General features: G+C 37.8%; 1 protein-coding gene across 2 annotated transcripts in view; it reads left to right on the top strand.

Annotated features, from left to right (window-relative positions):
• ogdhl (oxoglutarate dehydrogenase L) overlaps positions 1 to 21,788 on the top strand; it is a 98,830-nt gene that overhangs the window by 58,022 nt on the left and 19,020 nt on the right. For both annotated transcript variants that reach the window (XM_043679035.1, XM_043679033.1), the window contains exons 12-18: positions 832 to 984; positions 2,171 to 2,273; positions 2,816 to 2,944; positions 8,245 to 8,395; positions 9,568 to 9,695; positions 15,818 to 15,996; positions 19,986 to 20,057. In XM_043679035.1, coding sequence (XP_043534970.1) covers positions 832 to 984; positions 2,171 to 2,273; positions 2,816 to 2,944; positions 8,245 to 8,395; positions 9,568 to 9,695; positions 15,818 to 15,996; positions 19,986 to 20,057 — 915 coding nt within the window. The remainder of the gene's footprint in view (positions 1 to 831; positions 985 to 2,170; positions 2,274 to 2,815; positions 2,945 to 8,244; positions 8,396 to 9,567; positions 9,696 to 15,817; positions 15,997 to 19,985; positions 20,058 to 21,788) is intronic.

Here is a 21,788-nt window from a genome sequence, read left to right as displayed (position 1 = left end):
ATTAGTATATGCCATAATTCCTCTTTTTTTCCCTTAGTCCTAAACTTTATGTCCCATGACATTGAGGATTTTCTGGCCTTTGTCTCACATTTTGTCTTTAGAGGAATGTTTTTTGGTCCATACTGACACAATTTCCTTCTATGAATGCCTCCCACTGTTCTAGCACAGTTTTATCTGTGAGCACTCCATCCAGTCTACTTGAGTCAAATTGTATCTTATCTCAGTAAAGTTAGCCATTCACAGGTTTAGAACTTTTATTCACAGCCCATTCTTTTCCATACTATGCTAAATTTGGCTGAGTTGTGGTTACTACTCCAAAATGCTTCTCTTCTGCTTTGCCTTCAACCTACCTGGGCTACTTTCTGAATATTAGGTCCAAATCCTCCCCCCTCTTGTTGGGCCTTCTATATATGAGCGAAAAAAAGGTTCCTGGATGCAATTTAAGACTTTTGCTCCTTAACTACCACAGGTGTGGAGATCAGTCCATAATTTTGGACAAAATGGGGAGAGCTTCAGTGTGCATCTGAAAAGTTCCATTTCACCTCTCAGAATAAGCCATCAGTATCAAAAATAATCAACTTGATCATACAGGATCATTTAAATAGCTCAATAAATGACGTTTTGAGTGTTCATGAAGATTTTTGAATGTTTTGTTGTCACATTTTGACTAAAGCAATTGAAATAGTAGGCTTGATTTTCTTTTTCAATCAAGCTTTTAAAACAAATTCTGACACCATCTGAGGTCCTAATAATTTTGCAAAATAAATAATGCAATACAAGAAAGGTTTTGAGCTTGGATAATTATATCCTCCATCTTAATGTAACTGGTAGGTTTGCTATCGTAAAAGGGGACACAATGAAATGGATGAGCCAATGTTCACTCAGCCACTGATGTACAAGCAGATCCAACAGCAAGCATCTGTTCTGAAGAAATATGCAGATAAATTGATATCTGAAGGAGTTCTGACACTGCAGGAGTATGAGGTTTGCACTGTGTACCAGTAATTAGTTGTGTCTCAAATTTGTAGTCTTAATGAAGGAAAATTGCTTGATTGGGTGGATTTTAATATACTTCCCATGACAAGTTTGATGGTAGCGGGCATTTACTCAATTGAAATGTAATGGTTGGTATCCCCAACATCATTCCACCTCTGCTGCAAATAAAGTTCCGATGGTAAGGCCCATGGCTTACCACTTCTGCCTTGTCACTAATTAAGACCTTTAAGTGGGGGTGAAGTGAGCAAGGGGGAATCTTTCATCCAAGGACACAGTGCCTGGTTAGGGGACACAGCCTCGGGAAGGGGAGGCCCACTGAAAGCTTCCTTCCTGTCCTTAGCTCCTGCCGCTCCTCCTACCCACCCAATACTTCTCATACCTCCATCACTCACTTGCACATGGGTCCCATTCATTAATGAATCTGGCCAAATGTGTGTATAGTACCAGCAGCTTCGCATTGGCACTAACAATCAGTTGAGAGCTCTGTCTGGCCAGCAACTTCCAGTCGGTGGGAAGTCTGGCTCCAGGATCCTTGATCCTAAGGAAGGCCCAGCATGTCTATGTGCCTAATTAGCACTTAAATCAGCAGGTTTCCCAAAAGGAGATGATGCGGGCCTTCTGCCAGTTATCCAGCTTGTGGCAAGACTCCCATTGCCACCATTAAATGCAGCTGACTGTGGGGCTCTTTAACCAGATTGCTATTACAATTCTGTACTTACGACATATAGTTTTGATCCACAGTTGCAATTCAGTATCAATAACCCCCATGTTTTTCATGTATACACTGGCTGATTTGACATTCTCCAGTAATGGTTTGGACATGTACTGCCAGATCTCGTCAGGTAGTGCTTGACTGACTTACTTTTCTCTTCCCCTCCTGTGGGGAGCACCTGGTCTAATTTCAGGTGGCTCCTCTTTGTAAATTGCAGAAATTGTAATGAGAACTTAATTGGAATGAGACTTGCTGTAATCATGACTTTATTAAAGATTGTGAATTAATAATTAAATATAAAATAGTGATTTTTATTCAACTTATATTGTGCATTTTAAAACAATCAACCAAATTCTGCTTTGGTTTTCTGATTGTGATTTTTTCCAGCTATGTTACCTGCAGACATTGTACCTAGTTTGGCATAAACTGATATATACATTTGTTGACTGTGTATGATTCTAGGAGGAAGTAGCAGACTATGACAGAATTTGTGAGGAAGCCTTTACCAGAGCAAAGGATGAGAAAATTCTGGAAATCAAAGAATGGCTAGATTCCCCTTGGCCAGGTGGGCAAAATGTGATAGCCTAATAGGAGTTTAAATGTCTCAGACTCTTGTAAAGTTACACAAAGATGAATTGATGAATTGGTTCTATACAAAGGTATAGAAATAAGCCAGTAGAAACTTATAGCTATTTTTAAAATTTGATTCACAACAGTTTATTTTATTTGTTATGGGGACGTGGGCTTCACTGGCTGGGTCATTATTTATTGCCCATCTCTAATTGCCCCAGAGAATGTGCTGATGAGCTCCTTGAACTGGAAAGAGGGTAGTTTTAAAAATACAATGTAAGTAAAAACAAATTATCAAACTGGTTTCCATTTCAAATATAATATTATTATATTTGAAATATAACCTCAACACTTTGTTAACCTAAGTCTCAAAATAAGCATTGACCTTGTTTTGCTGTTACACTTCTTGATAAATAGTATCAGTATTAAATGATACCTCAAAGTATTTAAAATTAAGTTAATTCTTTTAGTGAAATTTATCATTTTTCCTTGTACCATCAGCTTAATGATTACAAAGACATTATACTTTTATCTTAGGTTTCTTTACTCAAAGTGGAGAGCCAAAGAGTTTGACTTGCGCCCCCACTGGTGTTTCTGGAGAAGTCCTCCAGCATATTGGGAATGGAGCCAGCTCAGTGCCAGTCAAGGATTTTACCATTCATTCAGGTATAAGTGAACAAATCATGGATGTTTGGTGACATTATGTTAAATGCAAATATTTTGTGTCAGAAATATTTCTGGAGATTAACACTATCAGGTATGAGCTGATTTATTTTCTAATTTGGGCTTGAACTTGTTTTTGTTTATCAAAAACTTAACAGTGTTAGCTGCTAGCTGACTAAACTGCCTGTGGAGTGGGAGGTGGACTGAAAAGGAGCAGTGGGTCAAAGCAAACACCATCTGCTGCTCAAAGGAGCACAAATGAGCTGCTTTCCTAATTTGGCATGAATGTTGAATTGCTTTAAATGTGAACTTTCCACAGTCAGCCAGCCAAATACAAGCTTATGTCTAATATTCAAATAAAATACATTTTGAGCAGAGCAGGATTCATATTACCCCATTAGTCGTTTTTATGCATTAGACTACAGCAGTATGTTTTTGGCCATCTGCAGCTTGTGCCCTCCCCCCCCCCCCGCCAATCCATGCTGGGCTTGGTAAAGTGACAAATCTGTCACTGGCTGAAATAGAGGCAGAATTGGATAAAGGTGGTTGCAGGTGTGTTTAATTATTTTAATATAAAAAAAGGAAATATAAAATTTGATTCATGTTGCACCTTTGAAGTGACCTGCCAGCCTGACAGTGTTTCTTGTACACCGATATAATTAGTCTTTTACTACATATTACAAAAGTAGTATTGCAACTTTTAAACTGATGCAATCATTAAATGGATTTTTCAGCAGCTTATAAAAAGATGGAATAGGAGTACAATAAAATGAGGAAGAACAAGAAACCCAACTGTCAGTTTTGTAATAAGTCAAAAAGCTTACAGGTTCAATCTGTGGTCTGTGCAATTATATTTCAGTTAGGATGGTTGTAAGAAACCGTGAAACTAAGCTTCAAATCCTGAGCTTTCATATTGTTACAACACCCTTACTTTCACATTACATAAACTTCAAGCTGAAGCAGGTTGCCTGCCACTCTGAACCCTACCTAGGATGATGACCACAATGCTAGTGTAATTGGGGGCAGTCAGTGACATAACACCATTTTCTGCCATTGGTCATTTATACTTGACAGAGTGATTGAGAATCAGTCCTTTAGCCTTTGCAAATTATTGTTAAAGTCAAATTAGTCTACCAGTAAAATTCACAAACAACTGTTAAGGGCACCAGTGATTGTTTCTCCTTTTCTCTGGAAAGAGAAACAATATTGTAAAAAGGTTGTAAGTGAACACAAATGCAGAACTCCAGAGCTAAATTTTTCCTTTTTTTCAGCTAAAATTTATTTCAGGGATTTTCAGAGAGGACTTCCTACCAGAGTTTGTGGTGAATTTTTGATGCATTCTTCTGCTGCTCCCCTAATTAAGTGTGCATTCGGGCTTGAGAGCACCCTTCTTATGCAATCATGCAGCAGCAAAGATGGAAATGCTTGCCATCACTAGGACCTTGCATTGTTCACACTGCTGGCATCATATTTGGGTAGCACGGTGTCTCAGTTGCTAGCACTGCTGCCTCACAGTGCCAGAGACCCAGATTTGATTCCAGCCTCAGGCACCTGTCTGTGTAGAGTTTGCACATTGTACCTGTGTCTGAGTGGGTTCCCTCCAGGTGCTCTGGTTTCCTCCCACAACCCAAAGATATGCAGGTTAGGTGAATTGGCCATGCTAAATTGCCCATGGTGTTCAGGAATGTGTAGGTTAAGTGCATTAATCATGGGAAATATAGAATAATAGGGTAGGGGAATGGGTTTGGGTGGGGTACTCTTCGGAAGGTGATGTGAACTTGTTGGGCCAAATGGTCTATTTCGACACTAGGGATACTATTCTATATTTAAAACTCACTGGACACCACTTCAGGGAAAATTCTGCTGTTGGCGGAATATGTAACACAAAGGAAGAATTAGAGATGGGGAAGAAATACCTCAAAGTAACCCTCATCCCATGAATGAATTAAAAAACAGCTTTAGCTATTCTTACTTGGAGCTGTATTATCACTGGATCAGAATCCTAACACCCCACACACACACACACACACACACACACGATGGATTGCAACAGATGAGGCAGATCATCACCACCTTTTCCATTTAGAGATAGGCAATAAATTCAGGGCTATCCAGTGACACCCATATTCCATAAATGAAAAGAAAATAAGTTGTGAAGTCTATCTGGAAAAACGTTGCATCTATATTTTCCCTGGCCTGGTAAAATTGAGACAATGACATTCATTTTGTCAAAGCAGGGTTTATCAGTTTAGTCCAACACAGTGAGCTCCATCAAGTTCCATGCAACTAAGAAATTACTGTTCCATTTCACTGTGCACATATTTTTCCAGGTGGAGACATAAACAGTAACACATCCTTACCGATAATGGTTTCAGTAATTATGCTAATCACAGATTTATTTAAAGGAGATAATTATAGCTTGATAGCTGAAGAAATTCTCCAGGGTAATATTTGCTAAAGTCTTTGTTCCATTTCTGTTCAGTATGGAAGTGAAATTTACATGTATTGGAGTGCTTAAAATAAAACAGGTATACCTGTTGAAATATTCTAGGCTACGACACTCATGTTCAAGTGAAATACCCAGACTTTTCTTAAGTTTGAACCATCAAAACTTGGTAACAAGATTGTTGGAACACAGATATCATGCATAGGGTGTCTGATAGGACTTCAAAAGCTGACAAAAAACAGAGCTATTATGCTATTTATTATCGATGTGCCAGATGTGCATGAAGGATTTTATCAATGATGTATAACAGCTAAGGGCTGTTTCTTAATTGTGTTATTTATCTTCATGTCTTTAATCTAGATTCTTAAGCATCATATCATCTTAAAAGAAACCTTAGTAATAATGTTTTTAAACAGCACTTTCTGGTAAATTTTTAAGTATATATGAATTCCAATGGAAACAGTCATGCAGCAATACCTACTAATAATCCCTGGATTCTGAAGGATTCACTGTATGTTTTGCACACAACACAATGATTGGCAGATGTTCCTGGGGAAAATATGCCTGATAACCATCTATGTGCCTATTATATAGCTATTAAATTAAATTCTTTGCTACATATTCTAAAAATGTTTGTGGGAAATGGTTTTCTGTCATTACTTATATTTCACTGCAGACAAACACTTCCGTGCATCCTCAGTGGACTTTGATTTCTGTTTGTTAATTCGTAACCTAATTCAAGCCCATAATGGCTCAATGGGTAATTTCACTGGCTGTTATGAATGGAACCAGCCAGACTGAAAGAAATTAGATACTACTGAATGACTAGTTTCAGTTAATTGGTGTTGTGGGGAAAGAATATTGTAGTCGATCTTTGTGTCTTCTGACAAGAAAGGAGAAAATCAGGTACGGATTTTGCTGTTATCTGCCCCACTTTGCCTTGCTGGAGTTCATGTGTTTAGAGTACTCTATATCTTGAATTACCTTTTAATGCAGGCACAAAGTCAAATAGCTTGTCATGATTGCCAGCAGTGATCAATCAAGAGAGTGGACATATTGCTGTATATCATTGTGCTATGTCAATCTCACACCTGCACTGTGTGCCAGCCCTGGTCCGAGTGGTGTTATTGCTAGATAAGTAATCCAGGGACTCGGTTATATTCCAGGGATGCAGGTTTGATTCCTGCCATGGCAGAAGGTGGAATTTGAATTCAATAAAAAATTTGGAATTAAGAGTCTAATGCTGATCAAAAGACTATTGCCAATGGTTGGAAAACCCCACTGGTTCACTAACATCCTTTAGGAAACAGCCATCCTTACCAGGAAGCTGTGGAGGACAGAACATCTGACCTGATCAGTTACATCCTGGAAACAACAGCTTGATGTTCAGTGGTGTCGTCATGATCTTGAGGCAGATTGGAAGGAGAGAGAGTTGATGTTCAGCTTCTGCAAGATGGAATTTACCATACCAGACAACAACTGCATCACCATTGTTAAAACATTTGATAACAAAGAGAACGTTTGATAACAAAGAGAACAAAGTGCAACAAGTCGGAGGGAGAGAAGTTAGAATGGATAAGGGAAACAGAGAAATGAGGGTGGCTGATGTCACATCAACAGTTTTTTAATGAAGAGATCAAGCAGTTAAGAGGCCAGAAGAGGGCTTCAGGTGGGAAGACTGTGGAAATGGGCGAAAGAGTCTGTGGAGCACAGAGATGACTCCTGTCCAAAGAATTAAGCAGAAGGGCAAAGATGACAGAAGAAGAGTTTAGTTTCATACAATGATTTAAATTCATTGAGATAGGGGTGGAGAGGGATAAAACTGAGTCCTTTGCTGAGCATTAATTATAAGCTGCTTTGAAATTCTGAGAGTTGCCAAAAGCACTGTCTAAATGCATGCCTGTCTGTCTTTCTTTCAAATATTTTGCAAAGTCTTCTATCAAACACAGTATTCTATCTTGTAAATGAGTGCGCTGGGAACCGTCTTCTTGACCATACATCTGCAGAAGTTAACATTTCAGCCAAAATCACTCAAAATCTCTTAATTGGATTCTCGCCACTCTGGGATCCTTAAGGATATTGATATGTAGGACTTTGCTTTCCATCTGTTCATGAATACTAAGTAATTTCACTTGTTATTCAGGAAAAAAAGGATTTGTACTAAATTGGATCATACCACATCCTTTAGAGATTGAATCTATTTCTTATACTATTCAAACAATAAAATAGAATTGTAACGTACAGAGTAGGTACAGCTTGCATTTATCTGGGACTTTTTATGTTTATCGTCAGGCCATCCAGTTCATTGCAGACAGGATTGCTCGGTAGGGAACTGTGACGGCCAGTGTATGCTGTATACGAATGACCCACAAAGCGAAAAAGAATGGTCAGATCATGTGCTTTTGGTGGTTGTGCCTGAGAGGAGAATGTTGTGCATGGTATTGGTATTATATTCTGCTGTTTGAATAAAGCCTTGAGACATTTTACATCTCCCTCCACAGAAGTAGTTTTACTGACAATACACTGCTTTCTCAGTACTGATCTCATGTATTAGCCTATGTATGTTATGCCCACAAATTCTTCACTGCAACGTGAACAAATAACTTATCTTGGAGGCTAGTGTCTCAGGCAAGATGTCGCCAACTAAAAGATGAACAATAATACTCTCAGAATAAAATGTTAAAAATATATTTAATGGGAGGGAACAATTTGAATCTTTTTCCAGATTGAAAGGTTTGATTTATACCATTTAAAAAAAAGGATAATTAGTCTTTTAATCACTGATATTTACATCTTGTTTCAATTTCTTTTACCATTTTTTGTTATTTACCTGAACAACCATTGATAACTTTTCCAGGTTTGTCTCGTATCCTGAGGGGGCGAGCGGAGATGGTCAAGAATCAAATGGTTGATTGGGCATTGGCAGAGTATATGGCGTTTGGTTCTTTGCTGAAAGAAGGAATACACGTAAGGCTAAGTGGACAAGATGTTGAGCGAGGCACCTTCAGGTAAATTGAAGTATTAAAATTAGTGCGCAACCCAAACTTCCACATCACATTGTGTCAAATTTGTAATGTGAAATCTATGGAAAGCTGAGTTATTTTTGTCAGTTTACACTTTTTGATTTTGAGATAATAGAGTCAAATATAGCCTGCTTTGTTTGCATTCAATTATTCCAAAACCTGTTGCTGTTGAATTTATAATTTACACTTTCTTAAAGGTTAATGTAATTTATTTTTCTTGAGTAAATAGAAGACTGACAGATAGTTAACATAATTTTACATTTAAAAACAGCGATAGAACATAAGCCATTATAGATTGTAACGTAACATTGATAGTGGGAAGATAATACAGAAGAGAATATAAGAACGTAAAAGAAAAATGTAACAAGAATATTCAGTAAGAATTTCAAAAGGTAGAAAATTGCTTGACCAATCTTACTGATTTGTTTGATAAGATAACAGACAGAGTAGACAATGGTAATTCAGTCAATCTAATTTCATCTGGATTTCCAAAGAGCCTTCGATAAGGGACCCTATTAAAGAAAATGTAGATTCAGGTCCAAGCACCAGAATGGATTCGTATAATAGAACAAAAACAGAAAATGCTGGTGAAACTCTGCAGTACTGGCAGCAACTTTGGAGAGAAAAACAGATTTAATGTTTCAAGTCCAGTTATTGCTAGTTGGTTTCAGGAACAAAAACGGCGAGTGGGAGTAAAGGTTAGCAGATTTGAGTGGTAGCAGTTGAGAAATGGTGCTCCACAGAGTCAGCAATAGGATCATAGTTATTCACAATTTGTTCACAATTTGCATTAACAACTGGGACCTTGAATCTGAACACCCAATTTCCAAACTTATGGATTATATCAAATTGAAGGAGTGGAGGATTGCAACAAATCAGATTAGAGTTGGCAAATAGTTGACAAATGAAACTCAGTGCAGATAGATGTGAGTTTGTAATTTTTAGTCAGAAAGCAGGAATGTCACTTAAAACTAGGTGGATGTGAGACTGGATGGGATGGGGGAGCAAAGAGAACTTGAAGTACCAATACCTTAATAACTATAAATTTTGCCACAGATTAGCAAGACCATATAAAAAGAAAACAAACAAACACTGGTATTTATTTCTAAAGGGACAGAATTGAAAATATCTTAATTCATGCTTTGTTACTTTTGCAGCCATCGTCATCATGTATTACATGATCAAGATGTAGATAAAAAAACTTGCGTCCCCATGAACCATTTGTGGCCAGACCAAGCTCCTTACACTGTTTGCAACAGCTCACTTTCTGAGTTTGGTGTGTTAGGTATGTGAAATCCTTTCTCTTTGATTCGAGTGAGTGCTGCACCAGAACTGGTGTCGAGGTAACAAGAACTAGATTATTAAGGATTCAAAGATTTCAGTTAAGTGGTTATTTACCTATCTAAAAGAGGGAGTGCAGCGAAGATTGACTGGCCTAATACCAGGAATATTTTATAAGGAGAAATTAGTTTAACTAGGCCTCTATTCGTTCAAGTTTAGAAGAATGAGAGGAAGTCTAACTGAACTATTTCCCCTGATTGCAGAGACTAGAAGCAGGAGTCACAGTCTCAGGATAGACTAAGTCAACCACTTAGGACTGAAATGAGAACACATTTATTTAGTTAGAAAGTGGTCAACCTGTGGAATTTCATACCAAAGTGGACTCCGGATACTTGATAACTTTTTAATATATTAAAAATATGAGGGATGGGGATTCAAGCTGGCAGCGATCTAACAGGTCTGCCTTGCTGAGCTCTGCACCATAACTCAGGCGAGGTGGTGCTTTTACCCTCCATATCTCAGCTGTTTTGGAAAAAAACTGTAGGTTTAAGCTACTAGAATTGTTATATATCCTTTTTAGCAATTAGGGAAGATGACTAAAGGCAAAAGGCCACGTGGATCGCAACAAGCAGGGCATTCCTCTGCAGCAATGGATGCACCCACAGCTGCAGCGTCAACCACCGTGGAACCCCCGCTGGATTTACCTGCACAGCAAGGTCTGGCTTCAGAGTTCGTGAAACTTTGGGAAAAGATCGAGGCAGTGATGGAAGAGACTCGTGCTGGGCTGGAACGATCTCGGCCATGCTACAGAAGAATGAGTGGGAGATGCAGAGTCTCAGACAGTGCATAAAGGAGGTCAAGTAGCAGACCATGGCATCAGAAACCATGGCCAAATCCTTGGCAGGACGGATCCAGACCTGAAAGAAGCAGGTACGGGCCTGAGAGAAGCAGCTCGACGATTTCGAAAATCAAGGTTGAAGAAAGAACATCCGTAGTATTGGGCTGCCGGAACAAGAAGAAGGTGATCAGCCAGTCAGTTTTTTTGAACAGTGGCTGCCACACTTTTGCTTCTCCCCACCCCCCCCCCCGCCAGTCCATCACATTTAATCAGAGAGGGCATTGGGACTCTTACTTGTGACTCCAAAAAGATTAAAATGGCATTTTGGAAATTTTATTCCGAGCTGCATTGGTCGGAAGGCTTGAGGACATGGTTGTTAAGATGGAGTCCTTTTTTTAAGAACTTAGACTCTTCCGGCTGTGACTTCAAAACAGAATATGGCATTGAGATAGATGATCAGTCATGAACATATTGAGTGATGGAGAAAACACAAAGGGCAAATCGGCCTACTCCTGCTCCGAGTTTCCAATATTCGCTCCTCCAATTACAAATTTCTATTTACTCAGTCATGTTTTAATCCAATGTTGTATAGTTGGATGACTTTCCAATTAATAGTTTTTTCTCTGTCACCCTTCTGGAAGACAAATTGTATCAATAGCTAGCATTGGCAGTTGACTTATTCCAGGTTCTCTGAATATCTTTATTAGTTTACCTCCTTGATTCAAAGAAAAGGAAATAACTCTCCCTTTAAGATAAAACATTCAGATTTGATTCTTTTTATTAATAGGTAAGGAAGGAATTTCTTGATTGTCCTACATAATCTCTCCGTTCTTGGTGAATTCTAAGAAAACATTCCTTTTGTATGACAGCCAAGTTTTCATTACCTGTCACTAAATGCATTGCCAGTACATGCTTTACAGTAGACTCTAACATTTTCCTAAAAACAGATGTTAAGGCAACTGACCTGTAGTTACTTGCTTTTTCTTTTTTCTTTTCAACATGTTTTAATTTGCATTGTCAATTTTCCAGTTCCCCCAGGGTTGGAAATGAATTCAAGAATTCTTGGATTACTACCACCCCATCCACAACCCCTTTTGCAAAAGACTTGTGTTCCCTATAAACCATTTGTGGCCAGATCAAGCTCTTTACACTGTTTGCAACAGTTCACTTTCTGAGTTCGGTGTCTTAGGTATGTGACATGAAGTCAAAATCATTTTTCTTTGAGTTTAATTACCTAGGACAAACCCATCTGGATCAGGGAATTTATCTGCTTTTAGCTCCATTTCTCAAGTGATAGCTGTCATATTTATTTCCTTCCCACCTTTGCCTTTTGATTATTGAGTTAACCCTTGGGCTCCACTCCACCCTCAGGATTTACTTCCTTAGCCGTCAACTTTTCCATTGAATGTACAAGGCATTTCATATACTGGTCCATTTCGTTATTTGGACATTCTGAACACTTGTAACTGCTGTTTAACCTGCTGTGTGTTTCCAGTTTTAATGTTTCATTTTGCATTTTGCCATGTTTATTTTGCATTTACAGTATTCCATTCTTTTGAGAAATTTGTTATTATTTCTATGAAATGTAGGCTCCTTTTTACTGCTTGCAGCTGCATTTTCCTGTGAGGATTTCTGCATTTGGCCTAATTTTCAATTTAGTTTTCAATGAATTGATCAGCGTTTGTGTTAAACAACAGGCCACATTTCTGTTTTAAATAAAACTTCTGGTATGTGAATAGACTCCCAATAAGTGATTAATGGAGGTTGTAAAATATGGATAATTCCCAATTGGTCTAACAATGTACTGCCGTTTAATGCCATGAATGCTGTAAAGTAACCCATTGATTCAGTATTACAAGAGCATTTGAGGATTTCCCTAAAGTTCTGTTGTTTGGGTGACAGTCAAATAAATAGGTACAAGGAAGATTCATTAAAACAGCCTTACAAATAGCTGGGCTGCCAGATGTTGCCAGATTATACTGGCACCGTTTCAAAACTTGGATGCTTTCTATCAAGTTAATGCCGAGTATAAAATGAGTACCTAGGGCTGTAAGTGCTGCAACGGGAAAACTTTCTGACTAAATGATATGAAGCTAAATATGGAGTTGAAATAAAATTTCACCTATAACAGAATTCAAAAATTGGTTCAAATTCTAAATATTCAGTGATCAAGTAATATATAATTTAAGGAGAGATTGCTTTTTTTTACAAACATGAGCATATGCTCATAAGTTTGGAATGATATTTAGTAATTACACTCACTGCCATCCAAATACGCATGATTGACTTTTCAGTTTATTAGTTTACATAAAAATGTGTTTAATTTTAGATTATTTGACAGGTGTCAGGATGAAAGCTACTTTGCTTATTTTTCAATAAATGGCTAGTAGGTGGGACTGTAATTGCTTGTTTCCGCATTCAACCTGATAGCATTTTCTCTGATAGCTTTTCTTCTAAACCCCTTTGTTAACTTCAGAGTATCCCAAAGACTTAGTGTTCTTCTCTGTCTCTATGTGCTGCCCCAAGGCCATAGCATTCACAGTCATGGCATCTTCTACAGGTATATCAATGATACCCAGTTGTATCTCTCCATTGCCTCTCTCACAATCAATGATGTAAGATTGCATGTCCCACATTCAGTCTTGCAGAAACTGAAGCTTTTCAAGTTTAATATTGGTAGGAGAGAAAGCATTGTTCTCAAACTGCCTTGCCACTAATTTCAAACCTTTCCTGAGAAAATGCCATGGGTTAAACCAGACTTTTCATAATGTCAATATTCTTTGCAATGCTGAACAGAGCTTCTAACCTTCTCAACCACATTATTCCACCTATTTTTCACCCTTATAGATTGCCTTTTCTGATTCTCCCTCAGCTGTCTGTTGCTGAAATGCTTATCCATGCTCTTGTTAGTTTCCGTGCTGGATAATTTCAATATTCTTCTAACCCGGTTTTCAACCCACATTTCCTTAAACTTCAGCTCATGCAAAATCTGCTGCCAATTTTCAATACCATATTACATCCCATTGCCTCTGTCCTTGCTGACTGACTGTGCCTCAACAGCTCCAGTTTCAACTCATTGTCCTTTGTCATTTCTCCTCTTTCCGTTTCTTTCCTTCTTCCGCAAGCTCCAGACTTAGCATCATCCTCCCACACATCATGCCTACCTCATGCTATTCCATTCCATTCCAATTTCATCCAACCAGCGCTGGCCTCTTATAGATTGTGTCTTCTGCACCCATCCTGCACTTGATTCTGCCATTGACTGCTGTGTCTTCAGCCACCAGGACCACTATGCTCTGAAATTTCCTCTCTAAACCTGTACCCCTCTCCTCTTTTAATACCTTCTTGAAAACATTATTTTTCTTTAATCAGTTATCTGATTCTCCCTTTGATTGTTTGGATCAGTGCTCATTTTGTCTGTATGTTGTTTTGAGACCCTTTTGTGATGTTTTTTAATGATAAAGCCACTACAAGTTGTTGTCACTGTTGCATCAGTTTGAAATGTTACTTTCTTTCAGAACACAAGAAATGTTTTCAGTTTCAAAGTTTCTTCACAATATGAAAATTAGCATATATATATAGTTAATTTTGCAAATAAAATAATTAGTGTTCGTGTAATGGTTAATAAACCATGAGATAAGTCACATATTAAAATGAATTACTGTATGACCATATTTACCTGTGTTCTCACTGTTGATGCAAATATGTACTTTTTTTTTCTTGGGATATGAGCATTGCAAGCTAGGTCTGAAATTTTGCTCATTTGCAATGTCTTGAGAAGGTGGTAGTGAGCTTCCTTCTTGAACCACTGCAGACCAAATAATGGAAGAACACCCATGCTATTATAAAGAGAATTCCAGGATTCCCTTGGATAAAAAAAGATTGACATTTATGTAGCATCTTTCACAAACCCAGGATTGCCCCAAAATATTTTGCTGTCAATGAAATACTGATTAAGTGTGTAGTCACTGTTGTAGTGTAGACAATGGGGATGTAGGGGAGGTAGAGGCATAGTGGTGAAGTCACTGGATGAATAATCCAGAAATCCAGGCAAACACTTTTGGAATATAGGTCTTAAATCTCACCAGAGCATATGATGAAATTTATATTCAATAAAAATCTCAAATTAAAAGCTGACCTAATGATTGTTGTAAAAATGCATCTGGGTCCCAAATGTCTTTTAGGAAAGGAACTCTGCCATCCTTTCCTGGTCTGGCCTGGATGTGACTCTGCACCCCAATATGGTTGACTCTCAAATGCCCTCTGGCATCCAGAGATGAGCAATTAATAGCCAATGATGCGCATATCCCATGAACAAATAAAATAGAAGTACCTCTACACATAATGCTCTGAAACAGTTTTCCCCAAACCTTTTCTCATCACAATCCAATACTGGTGGTTGAAAGATGCCAAGACTCTTTGAGAGCAGGGCAGAGGGTGGGGGAGTGTTCTAGGAGAGTGGCATGAGGGTAAAGCTGTTCGATCCATGGGGTATTTAGATAAAAATAACCAACACTGCTGTACACTTTCTTAAGGAGAAGATTCAGACAGACAGATCGGGCAGTTAGGCCACACCCACTATTTAAAAACGTATTTACTGAGAAGTCTAAGAAAAGGAACTTCTGCAAGTTGTAATTAATTTTGTTCCTAAAGATGTAGAGGAAACTGTAGTTTTCAGCAGGTCTCTAACCTATGGATCAGGCTAGAAACAGTTTGTCTGCTTTTATTAATTGAATAGTACTTCCTTAGCTTTGTCACATTATTAGGCTCACTAATTGCACCAAACACTCTGATATAATCAGCATTTACATTTAACCCAAAAAAAATTCAAAGTAAGGGATAAAGCTGAAGAATTGTCACATTTCCAGCAACTAGTAGTTTTAAGAAGTGTATGGTTAAAGACATCAAAATTTGCTTGATTTGGGGCTATGTTCTGTTGAACTATTTAATATGAAACCAAATACAAAGCTTTTGTATATTTGATGTGGAACGGAACTTTTGTCATTGATGCAAATGTAACAAAATGGAAAAACATTGTTCCCATATCTAAGAAATCAACAAATACATTATGCTTTTTTGGTCAAGGAGGATGATTTATGGAAATATGCATTGTTTTAATTAAATTCCATATTTGAATTAAAATGCTTGTTTCATATTGTGTGAATTCAGTAATAAAGACTATTAAATTCAATGATCTTCACATATTTTACTGTAGTCAAAAAACTGAAAATGTAATGTCATGTGGTTATTTTTATTTTAAGTTATTTGGACCTGTCTTCTGATCCTAGGCTTTGAACTTGGATTCGCAATGGCTAACCCTAATGCTTTGGTGTGTTGGGAGGCTCAATTTGGTGATTTTAACAACACTGCACAATGCATTCTGGATCAGTTCATAAGCTCAGGCCAAACAAAGTGGGTTAGACACAATGGAATTGTGCTGCTTCTGCCTCACGGAATGGAAGGGATGGTAAGATTGGTTTTATGTAAATCTACACATAGGTTTCATTGTTGAGATACCAAAAGCTAGTGATTTCTTGCTGTTTTTCTTGACTAGACCTTCCCCTCATAATAAAAATCCTTGAGGATTTACTTACTTTTAATCAACCTGTTAAGACAGACTTGTTATGTTACACCACAGGGCCCCTTTAACAGTGATCAGCATTTCCTGCTGCTGCACTGTACAGTTATTTTCATCAATCTGTTTGGAATATTATGACACACATCCAAAAAAATTGACTTGAACCTGAGCCTCCTGACTCAGATGTAGGGACATTACCATTGAAGTTACCCAGCATATTTTCTAAGAAGTCCAAGGAAAGGAATTTTAAGTTGTAATTGATTTCTGCAATTGAAGAAACCACCATTCCATGACTAGGAATTGAATTCAGGCTGCGCAATGGAAGTGCCATAAGTATAACCACTAGATCACCCAGGATAACTTGCCTGCAGCAGTATTTTTTAATCAACCTGTTCAGATGTGTTATGACGCACATCTGGAGCTGATGGGATTAAAACCTGGGCCTTCCATCTCAGAGGTTAGGACACTACCACCAGGAGATAGTAAGAACTGCAGATGCTGGATAAATCAGAGTTGATAAAGTATGGCGCTGGAAAAGCACAGCAGGTCAAGCAGCATCTGAGGAGCAAGAGAGTTGATGGTTCGGCATTAAGCCTTCATCAGGACTGGACTGATGAAGGGTTAAACCTGAAACGTTGACTCTCTTGCTCCTCAGATGCTGCCTAACCTGCTGTGCTTTTTCGAGTGCCTCACTTTAACAACTCACACTACCACTGTACTACAAGAGCCCTGATGAGGATTTATTAGTAGCTACTAATCTCCATAATTTAGTCACTAATTAACCTCCAGATGAGCCAGTTTAGATCACCACACTATATGAAGGATCTGAGCAGTGACCCTAAAGGAATAGACCAAGTTAAACATAGCTTCATCTTGATAGTGTTATAATTGACATATAAAATTTGTTATGTTTTAAGACTGTAGCTTTAATTGAGTGTAAAATTAAGAGATTCAGATGACCTTGCTGAAGTCTGCCTGACAACAGACATGGGTGATAAAGCCTTTCATTATCCAAGGAAGCCCAGCATGTTTTGCTGGGAAAGCAGGTGTATGGTGTTGACACTTGGAGACAGTGGCAACAGCCATATGTGGAGATTATCAATGAATGCAAACCTTAAGAATGCATAATAATAACTTTAAATGCAGATGAAAGTTATCAACTAGAAGTTAGAATTGCTTGTCTATAAAGTTGTTAGTCTCAGATTGTGACAGTAACTATTACAAGCATTTTTAAACCCCAGATTCCATACCCAGAGCAACAGAACATGAAACAAGTTTTTAAAAAAATGCAAGCGTGCCTTTTTAAAAATGTATTATTTTATAGAGTGTGAGTATGAATTGTGCGCCAGGCAAGTAGACTGCTCTGTCCTGGATGGTGTAGAACTTCTTGAGTATGGTTGAAAGTGCATATGTTCTATTTCATTATACTCTTCACTTGTGCCCTATGGATGGTGGAAGCTGAGTTACTCACCACATAATTCCCTTAGTCTTTATCGTACAGTATTTTTAGCCTCGGCGTGTCCTCTGGCCTTAAGAATACATTTGCACATTTCTGTTGCTAAACATCTCTCATGCCTAAAAAAACGTTTTTCTTATCCTTGCATCCCCCTTACATTCCTCTATCATTCACTGGAAAATGTTTGCCTGATAGCGGAGATTTTTCCAACCTTTATCCCTCTCTAATACACCTTTACTTGAGCTTCATTTTAAGTATTTTTCCAATTAGTATTCCTCTGAGTTGCTACCCTCATCATTCTAAGTTTCAAATGTGATCCTGAAACATCTCTCTTCTCCATACAGTACCCAAAATATTGAAAATAAGACTGATTGTAAAGTTTTGTGCTTAAACTTACACTCCCCCACCCAGACCCTGATGACATTGTCATGTCTCTTCCCTCCTATGACATTATTTTAGTATTCATTACACATAACTTTTTTTTTAGAATAGTGGTACTGCCCTGCCAATTGGGTCTTCATCCCTGCTTATCTGCAAATTGAACACATTTCAATACAGATGCATGCTGTTTAGCCTAATTGTTCTGGTTATTTCCACAAATGTTCTGCATTTGACACAAAATTAAAAACTCGACTTTTTAGCTGAAATAAAATATCAACAATGATCAACAATACTTGAACTGCATATGTGGTTCAGTGACTAAGTTATCAAGAATTGTACTAACATAGGGATGCAGGCAAAGCAAGGACTGCTTATATTTAGCTCTAATTGTGTTTTTTTCGAAAGGACTAGCGCATTGTCAGAGATTTTATTTCGAAGCGGTTCAAACCCACTTTTCAAAATCCTGTCAATCTACTGTTAATGTGACCACATTTACAGTTTTATTTCCTCTAATTTACTAAGCTGATTTGTGCTCCTGACTTATGCAGAGGTAATTAATACCAAGGCTTCATCCATTTTGTAACTGGAGCCTTGAAATTAATATCACAAATATCAGAAGCTGAATTGAAATTGTAATGATATGAGGCTTATCTTTGATTCAGCTAGATACCAGTTTAAAATAACAGCATTAATTACAGTATTGCAAAGCTAATGTGGAATGAGTCATTGCAAATGTAATTTAAAAACCGTTGTATTGAGCATGTTACATTAATATTGTGACTTAATTAGTGCTTTTAAGCTATGCAGTTGGAAATATTTCATGTAGTCTGTTTTCATTCTTAATCAAACTTTTAGCATTTAGTTAAGTAATAACCTAATGGGAAATCTATCAATTCTACTAGATTAATTGAATCGTTTCAGGTTCCACTGTCTATATGCTTGACTCAGCAATTAATGCTTCAACCTAAGTACCAGTTTATAATGTCTTGTATGCCTGTTTCACTGGTACAGATGGACATTAAACAACTCTGTGCTATATTTGAAGAAGCAGCGAGTTCCACTGATATTTTCACAATTAGGTCCATCAGAAAATTAACAGCTCAGTGAAATCAATTTTGGTTGTCATATTACGTTATGCACATTGATTTATACAATATTCCTTCATAAATAGTAATTCTTTAAAATTGATGGGATATGAGAGTCATTGGCTTGAGAGTCACTGGCTAAGGCAGCATTTATTGTTCTTCCCTAATTGGCTTTGAGAAGGTGGAGGTGAGTCACCTTCTTGAACTACTGCTTCCCGCACTCGGGTGTAGGTGCAATAAAGTGCTCTTAAAGCCAAGGTCCACAATTTTGAGCCTGCAACAATGAAAAAGCTGCATCATACTTTCAAGTCAGAATGATGAGAGGTTGGGGGTGCCTGTAGCTGCTAGTTCATCTGCTAGTTATATAAATAGTAGATCCACATTGGAAAGAATCTTAGCAGGTTTCTGCAGTGCATCTTGTAAATGATTCATGATGCTGCCTTTGTTTTCCACTGATGGAAGGAGTAACTCTTTATGGTGGTGGATAGGAGACTGATCAAATAGGCTGCTTTATCTTGTCCTCAACTTTTCAGTGTATAATCTGTGTGTGTTTGACTAAGTTATGATATAAATTATTTTCTTTAAGTGGTGTTTTTGTCTATTTTGTCACCTGTAGTAGTTTATATTCGGGTTCTCTGTCGTGGTCCCAAGGTTCACTTTTGTCACAGTGCTCCCTGCTGGTGAATCCCGGATTTCTGAGATCTTTTATCTTAAAAAAAAACAGGGTATAGGGGTTAAATGCTTCAACAAAATCTTGAAGTTCTGATAATATGTAAATTAAAAGGCTCTTATCTGCTGGTCATACGTCTTGGAAAATTGTGATCTGATGTCCAAGGTTATTATATCAGTTGAGATCTGTTAAGATTATCCTGAGAATTTACTCCACTGTAATATTCACAATGTCTGTTACCTATCCATATAAACAAATTATCTGATCAGATAATTATAACTTTTAGGGTCCAGAGCACTCTTCAGCCAGACCAGAACGATTCCTACAGATGTGCAATGAAGATTCAGATGTCTATCCTGTGAGTTTAAATAACTGTCTATTCTTCGATTTTGTGTAACCATAAAAAACATGATATAGTGAACTGGCATTAACAAAAAAAAGACATTCAAAATAAGGTGATTACACTGAAAACAATGACAGTTCTGAGCGTTAACCAGTTTTGATGCACTTCTATTATATAAAATAGAGGTAGAATTTTTGAAATGAAAAGGTGAAAGTGATATTCACCTTTCTGCTTGTAAGTATGTGAGATATAACTTGAATCAAATATAATCCTAAATGTAAGCTGTAATCCCTCGCAGTTTTTTATAGCTATTCTAAATCCCTTTTACATTGTCTTATTTTGCATTAAATAAGAAAATGAAATGTGTTTAGTCTCAACCAGCATGTTTGTATTATAGGAACATAGAATTAGGATCAGGAGTAGATCTTTTAGGCCCTCAAGTCAATTCTTCCATTTGATAAAATCATTGCAGATCTGATTGAGTATTTTTACAATGATCCTGCCTTCACACTGTTTGGGGAAGAGAAATGCATGCAAAAGGCTGACTCTCTGAGGGGAAAAAAACCTCCTTATCCCTGTCAGAAATGGGAGACCATTACTTTAAACTGTCCTCCAGTTCTCGACTCCCCCACAAAGGGAAATATCCTTTCAGCATCCATCACTGTATATTTCATTAGAGCACTTGCCATTCTTCTGAAGTCCAGTGGATACAGGCCTAATCTGAACAACCTTTCCTCATAAGTGATGGGGTGAATGTTTCAATTGCAGAAATTACATATATTGCTTTTTTAAAGAAAAAAGTAATGGTAAATCATATCATTTACATCTATAACCCCTGCTAAAATGTAAAACATTTTATAGCTTAGAACATGTAGAGGCAGTGTGTGAAGAAACTTTTTCACACAATGTGTGGTTCAGACCTGGAACAAACTGCCTGGAAGCGTGTTGAAGGCTTGTTAAATCAAAGCGTTTAAGAGTGTATTAGATAATTTTTTCAGTCAAAATTGTGTACAGGTTTACAATAGAATAGCAAGAGGATGACACCAAGTCCTGATGCTCATTCAGAAAACTAGTGATAGGCCAAAAAGCCACCTTTTGCACTGTCTGGTAGGTATAGGGAATGCCTATACCTACCAGACTAAAGAAATTGAGGGTTTGGTTAAGAAAAAGAAGGAAACATGTGTAAGGTATAGACAGGTTAGGTCAAGTGAATCCTTAGAAGAGTATAATGGAAGTAGGAGTATACTTAAGAGGGAAATCAGGTGAGCAAAGAGGGGACATGAGATAGCTTTGGCAAATAGAATTAGGGAGACTCCAAAGGGTTTTTACAAATACATTAAGGACAAAAGGGTAAGGATCAGCAAGGCGGCCTTTGTGAGGTTATGCAGAAAATGAGGGAGATACTAAATGAGTATTTTGCATCAGTATTTATTGTTGAAAAGGATATGGAAGATATAGACTGTAGGGAAATAGATGGTGACATATTGCAAGACATCCAGCACAGAGGAGGAAGTGCTGGATGTCTTGAAATGGGTAAAGGTGGATAAATCCCCAGGACCTGATCACGTGTTCCCGAGAACTCTGTGGGAAGCTAGATAAGTGATTGCTGGGCCTCTTGCTGAGATATTTGTATCATCGATAGTCACACGTGAGGTGCCGGAAGACTAGAAGTTAGCAAACGTGGTACCACTGTTTAAGAAGGATGGTAAGGACAAGCCAGGGAACTATAGACCAGTGAGCCTGACA

This window comes from Chiloscyllium plagiosum, chromosome 38, assembly GCF_004010195.1.
Source record: "Chiloscyllium plagiosum isolate BGI_BamShark_2017 chromosome 38, ASM401019v2, whole genome shotgun sequence".
Lineage (NCBI taxonomy): Eukaryota > Metazoa > Chordata > Chondrichthyes > Orectolobiformes > Hemiscylliidae > Chiloscyllium > Chiloscyllium plagiosum.
Note: the sequence above shows the minus strand (reverse complement) of the source record. Positions and strands in the feature narration are given on the sequence as shown.